This window comes from Ambystoma mexicanum, chromosome 2q (assembly GCF_040938575.1).
Source record: "Ambystoma mexicanum isolate Mex_15411 chromosome 2q, UKY_AmexF1_1, whole genome shotgun sequence".
Classification (NCBI taxonomy): Eukaryota; Metazoa; Chordata; class Amphibia; order Caudata; family Ambystomatidae; genus Ambystoma; species Ambystoma mexicanum.
In genome coordinates, this window is record NC_090924.1 from 1,300,924,523 (window position 1) to 1,300,942,937 (window position 18,415).

The following is an 18,415-nucleotide window of genomic DNA, read 5'->3' on the forward strand; positions in this document are numbered from 1 at the left end:
TGATCAACGGTGGAGAGAGAGAGGTAATTGATCTTACTCCTGCTGTGGCCCCATTAATTGGGGCAATAATTGATATCCCTGTATTGCCAAGAGAGAGAAGGGACTCAAGTATTTCCCTGATAAACACAAAAAGTCAATGGGTAAACACACATTGGAGTGGCTCTAAAATAGACTGCAGAGCAATTCTAATCGCCTGAAGGGTGGGAAGGGTGGATACAGAGGAGATTGTGTAGGGGCCACTTGTTCAATCTCCTCCTTGTACAATTACCTGTCTAACTCTAATTTGACTATAGGTTCTGCCTGTAAAGGTCAACCTCACAACAGTCGGTTTGTTCGTCTTGCCTTTGTTTACCCTCCTAACCAGGGCACTAGTAAGGTGTTACACTTGCATCCCTTTCAGTATATGGATGATGTGGTGAAAACTGGCCTTATTTTTACCTCCGTGAACAACGTGAATAAGTGATATGATATTTTATTTATATCGCCCTCATACACAAGTGTTTCAGCGCGTGACTAGGCAAAGGGAGGGCAACAAGGGAGAACAAAACCACGATCTTACAAGGCCCAGTGACATTTAAAATCATGTAAGTACATGGAAGAGGGAAAAGGGGGAAAGTGTATGGAAGGGGGGATGAAGTGGAAAGTGTGGAACAGAGGAGATAGAAGCATAAATAATAAGTAAAATAAATAAAGGCGATGGACAGTGGTAGTGCAGCAAGCAAGTGGCAAGTGCTAGATTTGTCATATGGGGTATAACGCATAAGTGCAGAAGAAAGTGGGAGAGGGACTGTATGGGTGCAGATAGAGACCCCAGTGCAAAGGGTAGCCAGGGGGCAGTGCAGGAGGGTGGCAGGATGAGCAGGTACCTGGGCCCAAATGAACACCAGGTGGCCAGTTGCATGGTGCCGAGAGAGAAACAGATCAGAAAGGGAGAGGGGGGACAAAGGCAGAAGCGGAAAGGAAAGTCTTAAGATGTCTACAGAACCGGAGATGGTTATCCTCAAGTTTCAGGGAGGTTGGGGGGCTGTTCCAAAGGAAGGTCCCAGCCGAGGGCAGAGATCTACCCCCAGCTCCTTTCTTTTAAAAACGACTGACCCTGAGGGAATTAGAAGTAGAGGAGCGAAGGGCTCAAGAGGGGAGGTATTTACGTAGGGATAGTTGAAGGTATTTTGGACCCAGGCCCCAGAAAGCATTGTGGACAATGCAGAGGGTTTTAAATGTAATCCTTGCATCCACTGGGTGCCAATGAAGGGATTTCAGAGATGGAGTGATACGATCCCAGGCCTTGCGGCCAAGGACAAGTCTTGCAGTCCTGTTCTGCAGGTAGATTTAGAAATAGGCTGTTACAGTAGTCGAACCTAGAGAGAACCAGAGCTTGAGAGATAGTGAGTTTCTGGCGGAAGGAGAGGAAAGGCAGAGTACCTCTAAGGAGGTGCAGTAAATAGTTTGACTTTTTAGAGACGTCAGAGATGTGCGTGGAGAAGGAAAGTGTGGAGTCAAAGATGACCCAGAGGTTCTTGGTCTCACAGGTGGGGGCAGAGAGGATCTTGTAGCTGTCAGGAAGGAGAGGGTCAAAGCTCGTGACAGAGCTGTCCGTAAACCATGTCTCAGAAAGACCGAGGACATCCAGGTCAAGTTCTTCTAGTGGGTGGAAGATGTCATGGAGTGTTTGACAGCCGAGCGAGAGTTCAAAGTGGCAAGATGAAGACGGTTACCAGCCTTAAAGATATTCTGGGGAGGGGTACAAATCAGAGGTACGCCCTGCGGAGGTATGAAGGGAGCTTGAGATGGGGCATAAGAGGAAGGAGAGGGGGCAAGGTAGCCAAGGATGGAGCATAGGGGGATGCAGGAGATGAGAGGAAGTTTATAAGGCGAGGGAACTACCTATCAAAGAGGAGGAGATTAGCCTGAAGGCCTTGCACCATGACAGTGCCATTTAGATAAACATTAATGATGACTCTGGAGGAGTCAAAGAAAGCCATGAGGACTACCCAGCAGGTGTCACCATTAATGGGAGAGAAGGAGACAGGACAGAGCACAGAGATCATATGAGGAGTCCAGATATCTGGTGAAGGAACGAAAAATGAGGATGTCAGTGAGGGTTTATCTGGCAGAGGGGCTGGAATAGGTATCAGCGATGGGGAGACCTGGGTTGGAAGCCAAGATATCCTTTTTAAATTTCTTCTTACTAGACTTAGTGAGAAGGGAAGGATAGTTGATAGAGAAACAGTTGGAATAGATAGGAGAAACAGATAATGCTGTGAGCAGGTAGTGATAGGAGGTAGTAGGAGAGATATGCGAGAACAGCGATATGGAACAGTCACTCCGCTGGCAGGTTACAATTAGGGGCAAAGTAACGTGGAAAACAAACCAAATTACAAGAACACACCCGAATTTGAATTACAGGATCACAGCCGAATTTGACTTTCAGAAAACACAACCCAAATTTGACTTTTAGAAACACACCTAAATTTGAATTACAGGAACACACCCCAATTTGACTTTTAGAAACACACCCAAATTTGAATTACAGGAACACACCCACATTTGAATTACAGGAACACACCCACATTTGACTTTTAGAAACACACCCAAAATTGACTTTTAGAAAATACACCCAAATTTTACTTTTTAAAACACACCCAAATTTGAATTACAGGAACACACCCAAAATTGACTTTCAAAGGCATATGTTAAGGCACCATAGGTGAAGGATAAGAGGTATGGGCTAGAGATGAGTGCTGAAATGCGAGCAATAGGGAGCATACAGGGCGACCACTTGAAATAGGCAGAGAGGAGAGTGAAGGTCCATGAAGGGAAATCAAAAAGAAAGGGTAGGTAGAAGGAGGTGATTAACCCTAAGAAGGTGTAACAAGAGATGTCTTGGTAGTCCAGTTACATAGCTGAGTGAGCTTGCAGCCCCAGGGAGGGTCAGGTTTCCGTGGTAGTCTCATGTAGCGTCTTGGTAGCAGACAGGGAAGCAGCAGGGGCCTTAGAAGTGGGCCTTTGAGAAGCGGCTGGCTAAAGCTTGCCGGTCCCTCGTTGGTCCACAAGAGCTGCTCCCAAGCCAATCCCTGCAGAGGATGGAGAGAGGCATACAGCAAGCACTGCCTCAAAGGATAAGAAGGCCTGGGCGGCGCCATGTTGAAAGCACTGCATGGTGCACATTATTGTAGGCACAGAGAAACACAAACAAACATTTCTAGGTGATAGGCAGTAGGAAAGTGATGAAAAATGTGTCCAGAAGCGCGATGCTGCAGCGTTGTAATTATGGGATTAAAACACTGACATTTAAATGTTCAAATCTTTTTGCGGATTGTCCCAAAAATATTGCACAGTAATATTTGTAGGAGCAGTAGGATGTAGGATGGATGAAAACAATTGCTCCTACCTCGAAACAGGGGCAGCAAGCAGCCCAGCATACAACACAGACTCCAGGGATAAAAGGCAGGGAGGGTAGGACCTTGCACTTAAATCCAGGGCCACACTCTCTACCCATGGAAATGAACACAATAATGGGGTTGCGGGCTGTGGCAGTGTCAAATCAATGTGAAGTCTTATCAAAATTTGAGGAGATAGATTGACAGGATTTACCCTTGGCTCCCACACTGTCTCCTGCCCCCATAGAGTCCTCTACCAATGGGATAGAATTTGAGGAAAAGGGGGACTTGATCCGATATATACAGATAATAAAAAAAATTCTTTCTTGGAATATTGCAGGGGCCAAGTCTAAATTCATGGATCAGAATATAGTGAGCTTTTTAAAACAACACAACATGATTCTCCTACAAGAAACTTGGACTGTGGAAGATCTTTTCTTGGATGGCTTTGTGTCTTTTCCAATCCCAGCCTGTAAGAATAATAGAGGGCGTTGTTTCGGGGGTTTGGTAACTATGGTCAGGGCATCCCTGGATTGTAAGATTAAGGTCATCAATACTAACTTGAACTATCTCCAGTTTATTAGACTTAATCTGAGTAAAGGTGACAACTTGGCGATCCTAAATTTTTACAATAGTCCCCATAACTCTGATCGAAACAGATTGAATGCATTTAAAGAATTCTTTGAGGAATAAGTGATTCATCAGTTTGACCAGAATATGATTCTCTTGTTAGTGGGTGACTTTAATGTCAGGATGAACAGGGGAATTCCAGAAGGCCTTTATGATGAGCTAGAAGATATTCCTCTAAAGATCCCAAACCCACAGATGCGGGATGCAAAGATAAGTGCTTAAGGTCTAAAAATCTGCCCCTGGCTCAAAGAATGTGGGTTGCAATCAGCGAATGGAGGAGCACTTCCAGATCTACCCTGCCTCCCAACCTTTAGGAATCACCAGGGCACATCAAACATTGACTATTTCTGCATGTCAGTAAGCATTGGGACATGATTAAGGGATTGAGGTGGTAAAGGAGCCATGTAGTGATCACCTTCCTATTTGTCTTCGGACCTTTCTTCAGCAAGATTATGCTGAGAAAAAGCCTCAAATCAGAGGCTGGCATAATGCAGAGTGTAGAGTGGCTAAGCGGGCCCTTCTTGGTGCCTTAAACTCTCCAGCTAGGACCAAATACGATATGACTCATGCTAGAGCTGCCTCAGGCAGCCATAGAGAAATGCAAAATGGAGCTTGAAGAACAGGCATGGGACAGTTTGGTGGAGGCTGCATCCTCAAATGGTTCTAAGACATTTTGGGAGTTTGTGGCCCATGGGCCCCACTATACGGAAAGGCACTGAGATCTCTGTGGAAGCCAAGGCTTGGGTTGACAATTTTTCCAATTTATATCATGGACCTAGTGAGTCTCAAGTAAAAATAGACCCTGTCTCGCCTCCCTGATGAGGTTGTTACAGCCATTTCTAATCAAGCACTTAATTGTGCACCTGGGCCAGATGCAGTTTGGGCAGATTTCTTTCCCGATTATTTGGAGCAATGGGCCCCATTGCTAACTCTTAATTTCAATGCTGTGCCGGAGTCTGGTGAGATATCCTTTTGTGGACACTTGCTATGATCTTTCCTATTTTTAAAAAGGGAGATCGAGGGGGTCCACTCTTCTATAGGCCAATATCCCTATTAGATACAACATTCAGGATCTTTGGGAGAGTGTTGCTGGGTCACCTGGAAAAGTGGATTTCAATCAACTCCATACTATCTGACATCCAGTTCGGCTTTAGACCTAGTGTGGGCACAGGGGAGAAAGCCCTCAACCTCTATTTGTTGGTGGCACAATCAGTATGCATTAGGGGCAAACATATCTTCTTGGCATGCATGGAGCTGAGCACCAACTTCGATAAGGTTAACAGGGAGAAGCTCTGAAGGGTGCTCAGGTCTGTGAATTACCCCATGGAGATATTGACAGTACATCAGGCAGTGCACAGGGGCAACCAGGTTTGTTTGCGTTATGGGGAGCAGGGCCAATGCACACACTTTTTTGATACAAACCTGGGGGTCCGTCAGGGTTGTGTATTAGCTCCTGTCCTCTTTACTCTTCATATTAATGGCCTATATAACGCCCCAGTGAATTCCAATATGGATTATCCTACAGTGGGCAACAAGGCCTTTCCTGGCATATCTTGGCATACGCTAATGATACTGTTCTTATAGCCTGCACACCCAATGCACTCCAAAAGTTGATTAATGTGTATAATGAATTTATGAATGTCTTGGACCTTAAGATACACATAGCTAAATCTGCGGTTATGACGCGTGTGTGAGGGAGAAAGATCGTAAAAATGCACAAAATGTTGCGTAATGGGGCTATTATACCGAGGGTTCATGAATTTGACTATTTAGGAATACGTTTTTCTTCAGCGGTGTGGGGCAAAGCCCATGTATATAAACAGAAAATTAGGATGAAGCAATCTTTGGGGGGGAGGTGTCCAAGGCCAACCTCTTCCCATGATCCTAAAGGTTTACGAGGCAGTGACTAACTATGGTGCCTAGTTATGGGGCTATGTGAGTACGTCGGAGTTGCAGATAGTGGAGAAGACATTCTTTAAGAGGTTATTGGGCCTTCCAAGCTGGGCTCCCACTTTTGCATTGCATGGGGAACTAGATTCTTGGAGGGTGACTGGTGCTTGGTGCTGCTTCTCCATTGGCTGCGTATCTGGTCAAATCTCAAGGTGGCTCTGACTCTATATATCATCAAGCCCCTTCTCTCCAGAGCAGACTGGAATGAAATCCCTTGGTTATGTTATATTAGACATAACTTGTCTCAGATGAACACCCAGCACTCTTTTTATCATGCTCTCTATTGAGTAATGAACAAATAGTTATACAAAAAAACTTTGAACTATTACTCAGGGAACAGAGTGAATCGAGAGAACTGTTGACTAAGGCTAATAAAATGCATGCAATTGTAAGCTGTGTGGACTCCATGCAACAGTACCTAACTCTGAGTCATAGGAAATCAGACTGTTTGTTGATTACCAGAGCTCGATTTAATAGTCTTTTGTTGAAAGCCAATACACCTAACTGGCAAGGTTTTATTGATGATCCTGGCAGTTGCCTGTGCGGTGCAGCCGTGGAGGACCTCATACAATTTGTGTATTTTTGCCCAGCCTATTGATACATTAGGCAACAAACAATCTTGCCTGCTCTTAGGCAACAGAAGTTTAGACAATGTCGCCCAGCCTTACACTATCTGCTCAGGGCTGAGTCACCTTGTCTCACTTGGGCCCTACTATCCCATTTTTGGAGGGCAATGAAATTGAGGAAACAACATATGAATATTTTACCTTGAGTTGTTTTTACCATTAATGGTCTTTGAAAGCATAGTTAGACATATTTGTATCTGATGTTGTTGATGTATTATTCTATGCTTTGCATGGTATAATTCTGGTTTTACTGTATTGTGGTGTTTGTATTTATGTGTCTGCTTAATGGATTTTATCCGAATAAACTTATTTAATAATAATTTTAGGGATAGCAGTTGAACCTCATTCGACGTGGAACCTAAGCGAGCAGGAGAGGACCCAGAAAGTGGACCAGAAAGGTAAGATCACGCTTTGGTGGCCTTTAATGGCAATTATTGCCTGCTCACTGAGCAAGGCTTACAATTCAAACCCCTTGTATTATCTGTAAAGCGTATAGAGGCAAAGGGCAGACTTTCTTTCGAAAGCAGTGTCCCAATATATATCCTGAGGTCAAGGAAAAGAAATGTAACTTGCCAAGCCAAATTAGGTCAAATGAAGTACAGAAGAAACCCCATTGGGTTACAGGTTCCCCTTTAAATGAACGCACTGGACCCACAAGCTAGAGGCCTTCCCAGCCTTCTTGTCTTAAAGAAGGCCATTATAATGGTACTATTTAAAGAAGCATTTGTAAATGAATTCCAGATCTTTGGCAAAGCCACCACCCCTGCCAAGGATGCATCAGGACCACGCAACTCAGCTTGGGGTTGGCAATCACAATCACATGTTATATTAATCGGACAATCAGTCGATCATGTGTTCAAGCTGCAAGCCATAACAATCCCTATTTTCGGTTTCTTCCCTTTGACCTTTTTGACCTGCGGTTTGACTGAAAAGTGGTATGTACAGTACGAAATAAAAGAATAAGTAGTATTTAATTTACACATCTATGTGTATATTCCTTAACTATACCTGCATAACTCTGTAACTTATCCAACCCAATCCCCTCCTAAGAACTTGGCTGTGATTGCTCGGCCAGCACTACCAATAGGTCAGCCAAGGGACGGTGGGGAACAATGTCTGGTGTTTTAAGTGGCCTGCTAAGACCTCCGTAGCATGGGTCTTGGAATATCCTCTCACACCTACTGTGTTTAATACAACAGCATTGAAGCAGAGGGTACCATTTTATTTTTGTAAGTGACCAAGCAAATCAGTAGATGGACCAATGAGACCTGCAATTGAATTCACTGCCTTATAATGGTCATGATAAATAATCCAAGAGGCTGCTCTGAAGACTCAGGACCCGATTCCTGGAATTGTGTGCACAGTTTATGTGACTTTGCAATGCTGAAAAGTGACTTTGCCGACACAAACCCTGATTCATGGAACTGTGCAAAGTATATTTTTGCCGTGCAAAGTCAGTGCCTAGTCATTTTTGCAGTACACAATGTGTGTGAATAAATTGTACGTTGTTGTTGAAACTTGCATTGATTTTTGCACAATAGAAAGGTGCACCAAAGCTCAATGACATTTATTTGTGACAATTGCAGTATGAATCCTATACTAGTTTTGCAAGTGCGGAATCTTGAACATAAACATGTCAAAAAATAAAAAATGCGATGGAGGTGAGATAAAGCCCTCTATCATTCAACGTATGTGGACACTTGTTTTGCTGTTTCCCTGCATGCCTTTTGCCTGACAACGAGGCCAGGAGAGCTAGGCTTGCCAGGCCCGGCAGCCCCGAGAATGGCCATGCCACACATGATGTGACATGCCACAGGCAGTGGGAAGGGATTCATGAACCACAGGTCAAATGCCATTTCAAGACTGAATCCAACTCTGCTTACCCTTCTACCCCGAAGTCCTTTGGCTCCAATTCCCCCATTGCTGCCAACTTCACCGTCATCCCCCTGCGAAAGGGAACACAAGCAAAGGCATTTGGATAAGCATCATGGCAAGCCGGGAAACCGCATTGAAAGGAGCAGCACCAACAGGAGAAGGGAGTGGGGATCTTACCTGCAGCCCAGGGTATCCCGGAAATCCTTCCTGACCCTGGGAGGGGGGAAGAAAGACAACAGTATAAGTGTGAATATTAGACTCCCAGTGCAGCCAAGAACATAGGAACACGCCGGGCATATTGTATACTGCAATGCCACCAAGGGTATATTTTGCATGCATGTATTTATTCATTGGTGTTCTATGAGGCATGAACCACAAATGCGGTTGCTTCGTCATGCACCAAGTGAACAGAGTGCAAAGGGGGTATGGTAGGGTGACAAGGTAAGAGAGAGGATTGACCATCCCGGGTCACTTAAGCGCACTGGCTGAGGGGCAGGGCAGAGAAAATTCTACAGAAAGGCTAAAACCGAGACTAATCTTTAGCAAGAAACATACTAACGATGCTTTGTGTAACACTGTAAGAGGACAGCAGGCAATGAGGTCACAGGAAGAAGGAAGGGCAGCAGAAGCAGTAAGTCAGGCGTATGCAGCATTTGTAAATAATATCAACAGTAGGGCAATAAAAAGTGATGCATAGTTCCTGAAAGTGAGCCATCTGAGAACACTGTGTGCTCGTCTCATGGAATTAATTGCGCGGAACATAGGGTATTTGCGTGCCATTCTGCACACAAATTCCTGTTCGTCCATTCATGGAATCAAATGCGCGGTACTTTTCCTGGACTTGCGTGGAGTTTGTGCAGGCTCGACACCTTTTTGCGAGCCGTTGAGGGCCTTGTGTGAGACCTCCATGCAGAGCGTGGGAGTGGCTTTCCCAAAGGACTGAGAAGGGGGCAGAACACCAATAAGGGGGAAGAACTTGCTCAAAAATAGACATTCTGAGGGCCACCAATTGTTCGGCGAGAGACTCATTCATGGATTCGATCGCGCAACCTCTCGGGTGGGAAATGGCCATGCAAGTCCTTCATATGATCTGCCACCCGAAGGCAGGTGTGGGTACACTTGCGAGTAGGATTGTCAGCACGGAGGTGGGGTTGCATGTCGGATTTTGGGGTGCATGTACGCAACCGGGGTTCCGAACTTACTTAGGGGTTCGTGTCAGCAGTGTGTTGGGGTGCAGGAATGGTTAACGGGGGTTCGCACGCAGATTTTCTGAGTTTACAATGAGTTACGATTTTTCATACGCGGGTTGTCAGGGTGCCGGGAGCAGTTATGGGGGACCCTCGCAGGGTCCCTGAGATGCAGGCCTGCTTGGAGGGGACCCCACAAACTCTTTGAAGGGTGCTTGTATTCACGCCTGGGGGTACACGCAGAGACAACTGATCTGGCTGTTTATGCTTTGCGTGTGGGCGTTTCGGGGCGTTCTGGCCGAGACTTGCGAATATGGTTGATTTGCACAAACAATTCCATGAATATGCAGGGCTCGCACACATTTTTTTATCTGGGTGCAGGCTCACTCAGTGTCCTTCTCGGCACAGGGCCTTTGCAGGATTTCTGCGCACATTTCTATGAATCGGGCACTGTATGTGTTCAGACTCTTTTAAGAAAATGTAGAAATCCCTGATTGAAAATCTGTGATGCGCAACTCTCAAAGCGCTGAGATCATGTATAAATAAACAGGTTTGCAGGTTGCTTGGCAGTCAATGGGCTTGCTCAGCTGAGCCCTCCTTTCCAATTTCAGTATTTGGGAAACATTTTGTTTGTTGACGCCCAGCACCCACTTGGGTGTAGAGTCGGTGGGCAGTTGATGACAATAGGTTCATGGCCCAGCCCACATCTCAGGGAAAGTGCCCTAAAGGAATCATGCTAGGTCAACGTTAGAAATATATATATAAGAAAATTAGTAATATGACTAATAATTAATAAGGTTGACACTGCGTGGTGGCCTCCTCACACTTAAGAACCGTAACCAGCAGAACACTGATGCACTAAAATACAACATATTCGTCTTTTATGAGGCTTTTACCGAACAATTGGTTGCCCTCAATTGATCAAAGACAAAATGGTGGACCATCACAAAGCTTAGCTTCAGCCCCTTCTCCGTTTCTTCTAAATCCTTCGTGGGGTGTCTGTGTACCTTGGTGAAGAAGAGGATAAACTACAGCCAGACTAGCAGTTCCTCAATGTATTCATCAGTGGTCTTGTCCCAGTCTAGCATGTATCACGATTTAAAAACAATCAGTGCCACCACCGCCGACATGTGCAGACGGCAAAGTGCTGGGAAGATATGGCCATATCTTCCCAATCTGAACGGCACATGTGCAGGAGCACTTTACACTGTGGAGCCGAAGACATACTTAAGAATGCCCAGCGAGGTATGGTTCGCATAGTCGAGGCGAGGCATAGTTGGAGTCAAAGGGGATGCGAGGAAAAGACAAAAGGTAGTTGAACCTCAACTACACCACCAGTTTTTGATTTTTTTTTTACTAATGTTGATGGTTTTGAGCTGTTGCCAAATGGAATGGCCAAATGGTTGGCCAGTCGGTGTTGTTTACTTGTGATTCATGGGAGGAGCATAGAATGGCATGATGGACTGTGTGCAAGGCAACCGTAAGGTCGAATAGAACCAGTGCCCAACACCGCCTTTGTCCCATCTCAGGTCATCAAGGAGGGCAGCAACCACAGATACATGCTGTGTAAAGGATGGAGCCTACTTGCACGTCCTCCAGTGTATGCCAGGGTTCTATGTAGGACTGTAGATATGGTGGCATGTGGGTCTAAAATGTGACCAATCAGTTGGGTTGCCCCGAGGCTTCTTCAACAGGGGAGGGATATAGGCATGTTTGAAGGTTTTGGGTACATCTGTAACCCATCTCTCCCCACGCCACCAGCTTTGCTGGGGAGCACCAGTTCCTGTGTATCCAGAAATGCACACACAAAGACACCCTTTGTGACCAGGGCAAGCACAATGTATGAGCTTGTACTTGCTGTTGTGCACATCCGTAAAACATCTTTCTTGTGAATCAGGCCCTTAAAAGTGCAATTTATTAGGAAAACTGTATCTAATAGAGGTTTTGTGACAGAGACAATATATATAATGAACTATACATGAGGAATTGGTATCGGAAATAGTTAAATGCGCTATTTTCTAAGGATCCTTAAAGGGGACCAAACAGAAAGACATGCTACCCAAAACTTTGGCATCTGAACATTTCAGAATAATCCAGATTATCAGTCTAATATTTCCTGGTCCTTGGGTGGTGGCAGTACTTTTTAGGAGAACAATGGCAGCCATGTCTCTTTTCTGACCAAAACATCAGTCCTAATTTTCATAAGGAGATTGACGTCCCTCCATTAATGACATGCTCACGTGGTACACGCTCCAGTCATTGGTGGACCACTTGCACTACTGAAACAGAAAGAACATGAAATCCCATATCCTATCACGGCCCCCCAGTCATGATTTATAGCAGAACTGGGGAGGGGGCAGAATGCAAGCAACTCGTTAACGCGCATCTCTGCACATGCTCCCCCTCCCTCACCCCAGGCACGGGGGTCCATCAGGTCTCTGCACATGCACCCCCTCTCCTCACCCCAGGCAGGGGGTCCAGCAGATCTCTGCACATGTGCTCCCCCTCCCCCACCCGCGCATGGTTTCCAGCAGATCGCTGCACATGTGCTCCCCCTCCCCCACCCGAGGCATGGTTTCCAGCAGATCTCTGCACCCGCACTCCCCCTTCCCCCACCCCAGGCATGGTTTCCGGCATGTCTCTGCACATGTACTCCCCCACCCCCACCCCAGGCATGGTTTCCAGCAGATCTCTGCACATGTGCTCCCCCTCGCCCACCCGAGGCATGGTTTCCAGCAGATCTCTGCACATGCACTTCCCATTCCCCCACCCCAGGCATGGTTTCCAGCAGATCTCTGCACATGCACTTCCCACTCCCCCACCCGAGGCATGGTTTCAAGCAGATCTCTGCACATGTACACCCCATCCCCCATCCCAGGCATGGTTTCCAGCAGATCTTTGTACATCTACTCCCCCTTCCCCACCCCAGGCATGGTTTCCAGCAGATCTCTGCACATGGACTTCCCACTCCCCCACCCCAGGCATGGTTTCCAGCAGATCTCTGCACATGTGCTCCCCCTCCCCCACCCCAGGCATGGTTTCCAGCAGATCTCTGCACATGGACTTCCCACTCCCCCACCCCAGGCATGGTTTCCAGCAGATCTCTGCACATGTGCTCCCCCTCACCCACCCCAGGCATGGTTTCCAGCAGATCTCTGCACATGTGCTCCCCCTCCCCCACCCGAGGCATGGTTCCCAGCAGATCTCTGCACATGTGCTCCCCCTCCCCCACCCGAGGCATGGTTTCCAGCAGATCTCTGCACCTGGACTTCCCCCTCCCTCGCCCCAGGCATGGTTTCCAGCAGATCTCTGCACATGGACTTCCCACTCCCCCACCCCAGGCATGGTTTCCAGCAGATCTCTGCGCATGTGCTCCCCCTCCCCCACCCCAGGCATGGTTTCCAGCAGATCTCTGCACATGGACTTCCCCCTCCCTCGCCCCAGGCATGGTTTCCAGCAGATCTCTGCACATGGACTTCCCACTCCCCCACCCCAGGCATGGTTTCCAGCAGATCTCTGCACATGTGCTCCTCCTCACCCACCCCAGGCATGGTTTCCAGCAGATCTCTGCACATGTGCTCCCCCTCCCCCACCCGAGACATGGTTCCCAGCAGATCTCTGCACATGTGCTCCCCCTCCCCCACCCGAGGCATGGTTTCCAGCAGATCTCTGCACCTGGACTTCCCCCTCCCTCGCCCCAGGCATGGTTTCCAGCAGATCTCTGGACATGGACTTCCCCCTCCCTCGCCCCAGGCATGATTTCCAGCAGATCCCTGCACATGGACTTCCCCCTCCCTCGCCCCAGGCATGGTTTCCAGCAGATCTCTGCACATGTGCTCCCCCTCCCTCGCCCCAGGCATGATTTCCAGCAGATCTCTGCACATGGACTTCCCCCTCCCTCGCCCCAGGCATGATTTCCAGCAGATCCCTGCACATGGACTTCCCCCTCCCTCGCCCCAGGCATGGTTTCCAGCAGATCTCTGCACATGTGCTCCTCCTCACCCACCCCAGGCATGGTTTCCAGCAGATCTCTGCACATGTGCTCCCCCTCCCCCACCCGAGACATGGTTCCCAGCAGATCTCTGCACATGTGCTCCCCCTCCCCCACCCGAGACATGGTTCCCAGCAGATCTCTGCACATGTGCTCCCCCTCCCCCACCCGAGGCATGGTTTCCAGCAGATCTCTGCACCTGGACTTCCCCCTCCCTCGCCCCAGGCATGATTTCCAGCAGATCCCTGCACATGGACTTCCCCCTCCCTCGCCCCAGGCATGGTTTCCAGCAGATCTCTGCACATGGACTTCCCCCTCCCTCGCCCCAGGCATGGTTTCCAGCAGATCTCTGCACATGTGCTCCCCCTCACCCACCCCAGGCATGGTTTCCAGCAGATCTCTGCACATGTGCTCCCCCTCCCTCGCCCCAGGCATGATTTCCAGCAGATCTCTGCACATGGACTTCCCCCTCCCTCGCCCCAGGCATGATTTCCAGCAGATCCCTGCACCTGGACTTCCCCCTCCCTCGCCCCAGGCATGGTTTCCAGCAGATCTCTGGACATGGACTTCCCCCTCCCTCGCCCCAGGCATGATTTCCAGCAGATCCCTGCACATGGACTTCCCCCTCCCTCGCCCCAGGCATGGTTTCCAGCAGATCTCTGCACATGTGCTCCCCCTAGACCTAGCTGTGCGTTGCCCCACTGACACCCAAAGGTGTCTGCTGCTATCTATTATAAGATGCCATCACTCAAATACTATATTTTACGTTTCCACCTAAGTTTTCGTGGTGGAAATGTAAAAAAATAAATAGCAATGCTCATGGCAAGCATGCTAACCATAAGGGGTTCTATTTGGAGCAGAGAAAGTACACCAGGGGTCCAAGAAGAATAAATATGCAATATTTCTGTGCGCATGCATTATGCTGTGATAGACCACGTTGCAGGACAATGAGCGCAGATGCTGCCGCTGCTGCAAGCCCAGCCTCCTGTGGCCGGGGACGTGCCTGCAGCTGCAGCAGGCCCTGCCCTAGCATGCACCCTGACTGCATTCTGCAGGTGCGCTGCTTCACAACAGCGCACCTGCGCGTGCGCAGCCAAGTGCACGCGCAGATTCACATTTATAAATGAGCGCACCAACAGAATGCAGGTGCTTTCTCCATATATATGTGGTATAAACAGTGCTTTAAGTGGGGTAAGAAATTGAGGGGGGCCCTCATTTGGGGGCGTGGCTTTCACTGTGGGCGTGGCTTAAAAGTGCACAAATCATAGTAAGGTGCGCAAACAAATATATAAATGTATCTGAGCATTTATATGTTTGTATGCGTACTACTATGGTTTGTGTACTTTTCAAGCCATCTTTTATAAACGTAGCAATGTTACCTATTTCTATGTTTATAAAAGGTGACTTGAAAAGTGCACAAACCATAGTAAGTTACGCACACTTGTGTGCTTACCTTACTATGGTTTGTGTACTTTTCGAGGCACCTTTTATAAACATAGACATTTGTAACATATTTCTACATTTATAAAAGATGGCTTGACACGTAAACAATTCAAGGCATCTTTTATGAAGCGTTGATGACGGACAAAACCCAAGCTGGCTTTGTCCGTCGACAAAGCTTTATAAATGAGGCCTTGATTTGTGTACGTTTCAAGCCATCTTTTATAAACATAGAAATATTTCTACGTTTATAAAAGATGGCTTGAAATGTACACATTCAAGGCATCTTTTATAAAGCTTTGCCAACAGAGAAAGGCGCCTCGGGCTCAGTACTCAGAGCAGAGATCACTGAGCCCGAGGCGCCATTCACCCTCTGCGAACCCGCGGGATCTGTGATCTAATCTGCATATTAGATCACGGAACCAGCGGGTTTGCGAGGGTCAGTGACCTGGGGAGGGCAAACAAAGGGACAGTAACTTCCTCTGATGACCCTGATGAGGGGTCATCAGAGGAAGTTACACTGACTGACGGAAGTGCCACCAGCCTCAGTGTCCCTGTGGCTGGTTAGCACTTTTGTCAGCTTGCCCGACATAATGACGGGTGCATCTCAGGTCGCGGCAGCAGCTGCGGCGAGATAATGCGTCCTGCCAATGTTGTGTGGGACCGGGGCCCCGGCAGGGCCCCGGCTCAGCTCCACTTTCTGGAGACTGCTGTGGTCCGGCCCCGGCAGGCCCCCGTCCACTTTAAGCACTGGGTATGAACAAACACAAAGGTTGAAAACTTGTTTAGGAATTGCCCCCCTTTTTTTTTTAAAATATATTTTATTAGTTTCATTACAAACAGTAACAAGAGTTAAACAGGTATCAGTGGAAACGATTGAGCATATCGGAGAAAAAAAAGAAAACATTAAATCCCCCAACTATCTCCCACCCCTCCATCCATCCCCTACCCACAAAAGCAAACCGTAAGCACTAAGTTCGTCAAGAGTCCATGCTCGGGGCTGGGTCGCTCTCCCCAGCTGACTCGGAATTGCCCCCCTATGCCCGCCCGGCCCCATCACTTGTGGGCCCTGGCGATGACACACATCATTCAGGGCAATACTGCTTTTATATTGGAACAGAAGGTAGTGGATGGATGGGACTCACCTTATCTCCTTTCCTTCCGGGTTCACCGTAGCCGTCATTGCCATCTACGCCCTGAACAAACACGAGGATGAAGTCATTATCATAGATCAATGCGATATTTACAGTATCTGTCATTAGTCATTGACACACATTTGGAAGTGGTAAATCTGGTCGACCAAGCACATCCCCCACCTCAGCTTCTCCCACCCCTTCCTACGCCCAACCCCCATATACATTTATTGTACACCAACTACCAAAGTTAGGTCCACCAAATTAACCACTTTAAGTTTCTGTCAAAAGAAACCACCATGTACCAAGTACAACCCAGAAAACAACAACAGGACACAGCTGCTGAGAAGCACCGGCCTGTTACTAGGGGGCTTCTTGTAATCTGTTAATGGAAGGGGGTGAATATTCAATGGCGATACCTTTAAACACAACCTGGCTGAGAAAAACCTAATGAAATTGAGTGCTTGCACACAGACGTTTTCAGTATTCATACCCATTTCCCCAGGTGGAAAATAGTATAGAGAATTGCGTTTTTTTTCAGTGAAGTTCTAATTCTGAATTCGTCAACTGAGTTTGCATGAGGTGGTGGGCGGGCGTTTTGGATCTCCCCGGAGTTTGCACAGGCCGGACTGCCTTCCATGCAATTATGCACACAAAGCGCGGAGGTTGCGTGATCACTGCTCGTACAGTGGAGCGAAAGATGGCCGAGTCAAGTGCGGAACAGATCCACTTGACTATCATAGTGTTCTTATCTAGAGGACTCAAGTGATTTCCAATATTGTGAGAAATTACGCAATGTATGCTCCGTGTAGGCGATACTTCTGGTTCTCCTTCCATCTCCTGCTTTGTTGACCAAAGGGTTTGGAGCATTGCAACGAAGACGGCCATTTTAGAAGGTTGTCGTAAAGGAGTGCACACCGATTAGTCAATTTAGTGATCAATCACAGGGTGTTGGAGACGCTGGGGGGATCCAATCAAAAGATTACATCAAAAACAATTCAGCAAATACAGTTCAGTGCAGTGAGAAAGGTCCCCGCCATATGTTTTTACTAATGGATACTAATAGGGGGGGGGGTTTAGCTGTAAGGAAAACATTCCTGGGTGAACCAACCCACATGATGATCAGATATGCTGTGAATATTACTGGAAATGTTGTCCATATGAATGAGGTAAGGTTGTACAAATACAAGTTTGAAAACGTGATAGTTATCTGATATCAGTGTCTTAGTGTGTGGCGTGCATGTGTGTGCAACAGGAAGTTTTCGTCACATATGTCCCACAACCCTGCATCATACTTATGTACTTAAGCATATTATACAGAAGTTGTCTTTATATCCCATATGTCGCAACCACAATTTGAAATCGCCTTTCTACTTCACTGTTCAACACATTTTATTTTCATACCTTGTCATGAATAGCTTTGCAGAGGGTAAGCCAATTGGTCGATCTAGGAACAATCCATGGGCCTGTATACACTGCTTCTGGCCCATATGGACTATGGAATGGCTCGCCCTAACCAGCATTTCATAGGGTCAAGTGCATTACACCTGATGTCAATGAACTACAGTTAGACTTCAATAACATGGAAACACCATCCTAAACAGGGGCTACACATCAACCCTAATCCCACAAGTTATGTCTAGAGTGTGTACTGTCACAGAGGGCAAAAGGAGAAACAAACCCCATTGAGAGCCCTTGCACCCACACCCCTCCCCTTCACTTGACATTCCCTCAACATAAGCCTAAGCGGTCACCCTAAAGTGGGAATCATTGCTGCAAAATCTCGTGTTGTTTTTACAAATTTTCTATTTTGTACAAAAAACAGCCTACACATACTTTTGTTTGGCTGACAAGAGATTCCGACCTCTGTAAATACATCTAAGAAATGCGACATGCAAGGATTGGTATATATTGCAACCAGACTCCGCCTTTGACTCCACCCCTTTTGGCCAACTGACCCTTCTTGCTCAGAATAAAACCGCTCTGAGGGTCACTCCTTGTACCACGCGCAAGACGTGGGCATTCAGGAAGACTCTGTGCTGTAGTGATTGCAAACTTTTCAGTACCTGCTGAGGGGCCTGTGATATTAAGCACAGGTCCCCACTACTCGCCACCTCACTTCCCACTTGCCTAGCATGATGTGACTTGTTTGAGTCCAGTGTGTGCACAGGTTGGTACAACATAATGGACCCCGGTGTGTTTG

General features: G+C 47.3%; 1 protein-coding gene across 6 annotated transcripts in view; it reads right to left on the reverse strand.

Moving 5' to 3' along the window:
• LOC138570116 (collagen alpha-4(VI) chain-like) overlaps positions 1 to 18,415 on the reverse strand; it is a 559,183-nt gene that overhangs the window by 130,820 nt on the left and 409,948 nt on the right. For all 6 annotated transcript variants that reach the window (XM_069648741.1, XM_069648737.1, XM_069648740.1 and 3 more), the window contains 3 exons: positions 16,225 to 16,275; positions 8,639 to 8,674; positions 8,470 to 8,532 (listed from right to left, as the gene is read on the reverse strand). In XM_069648741.1, coding sequence (XP_069504842.1) covers positions 8,470 to 8,532; positions 8,639 to 8,674; positions 16,225 to 16,275 — 150 coding nt within the window. The remainder of the gene's footprint in view (positions 1 to 8,469; positions 8,533 to 8,638; positions 8,675 to 16,224; positions 16,276 to 18,415) is intronic.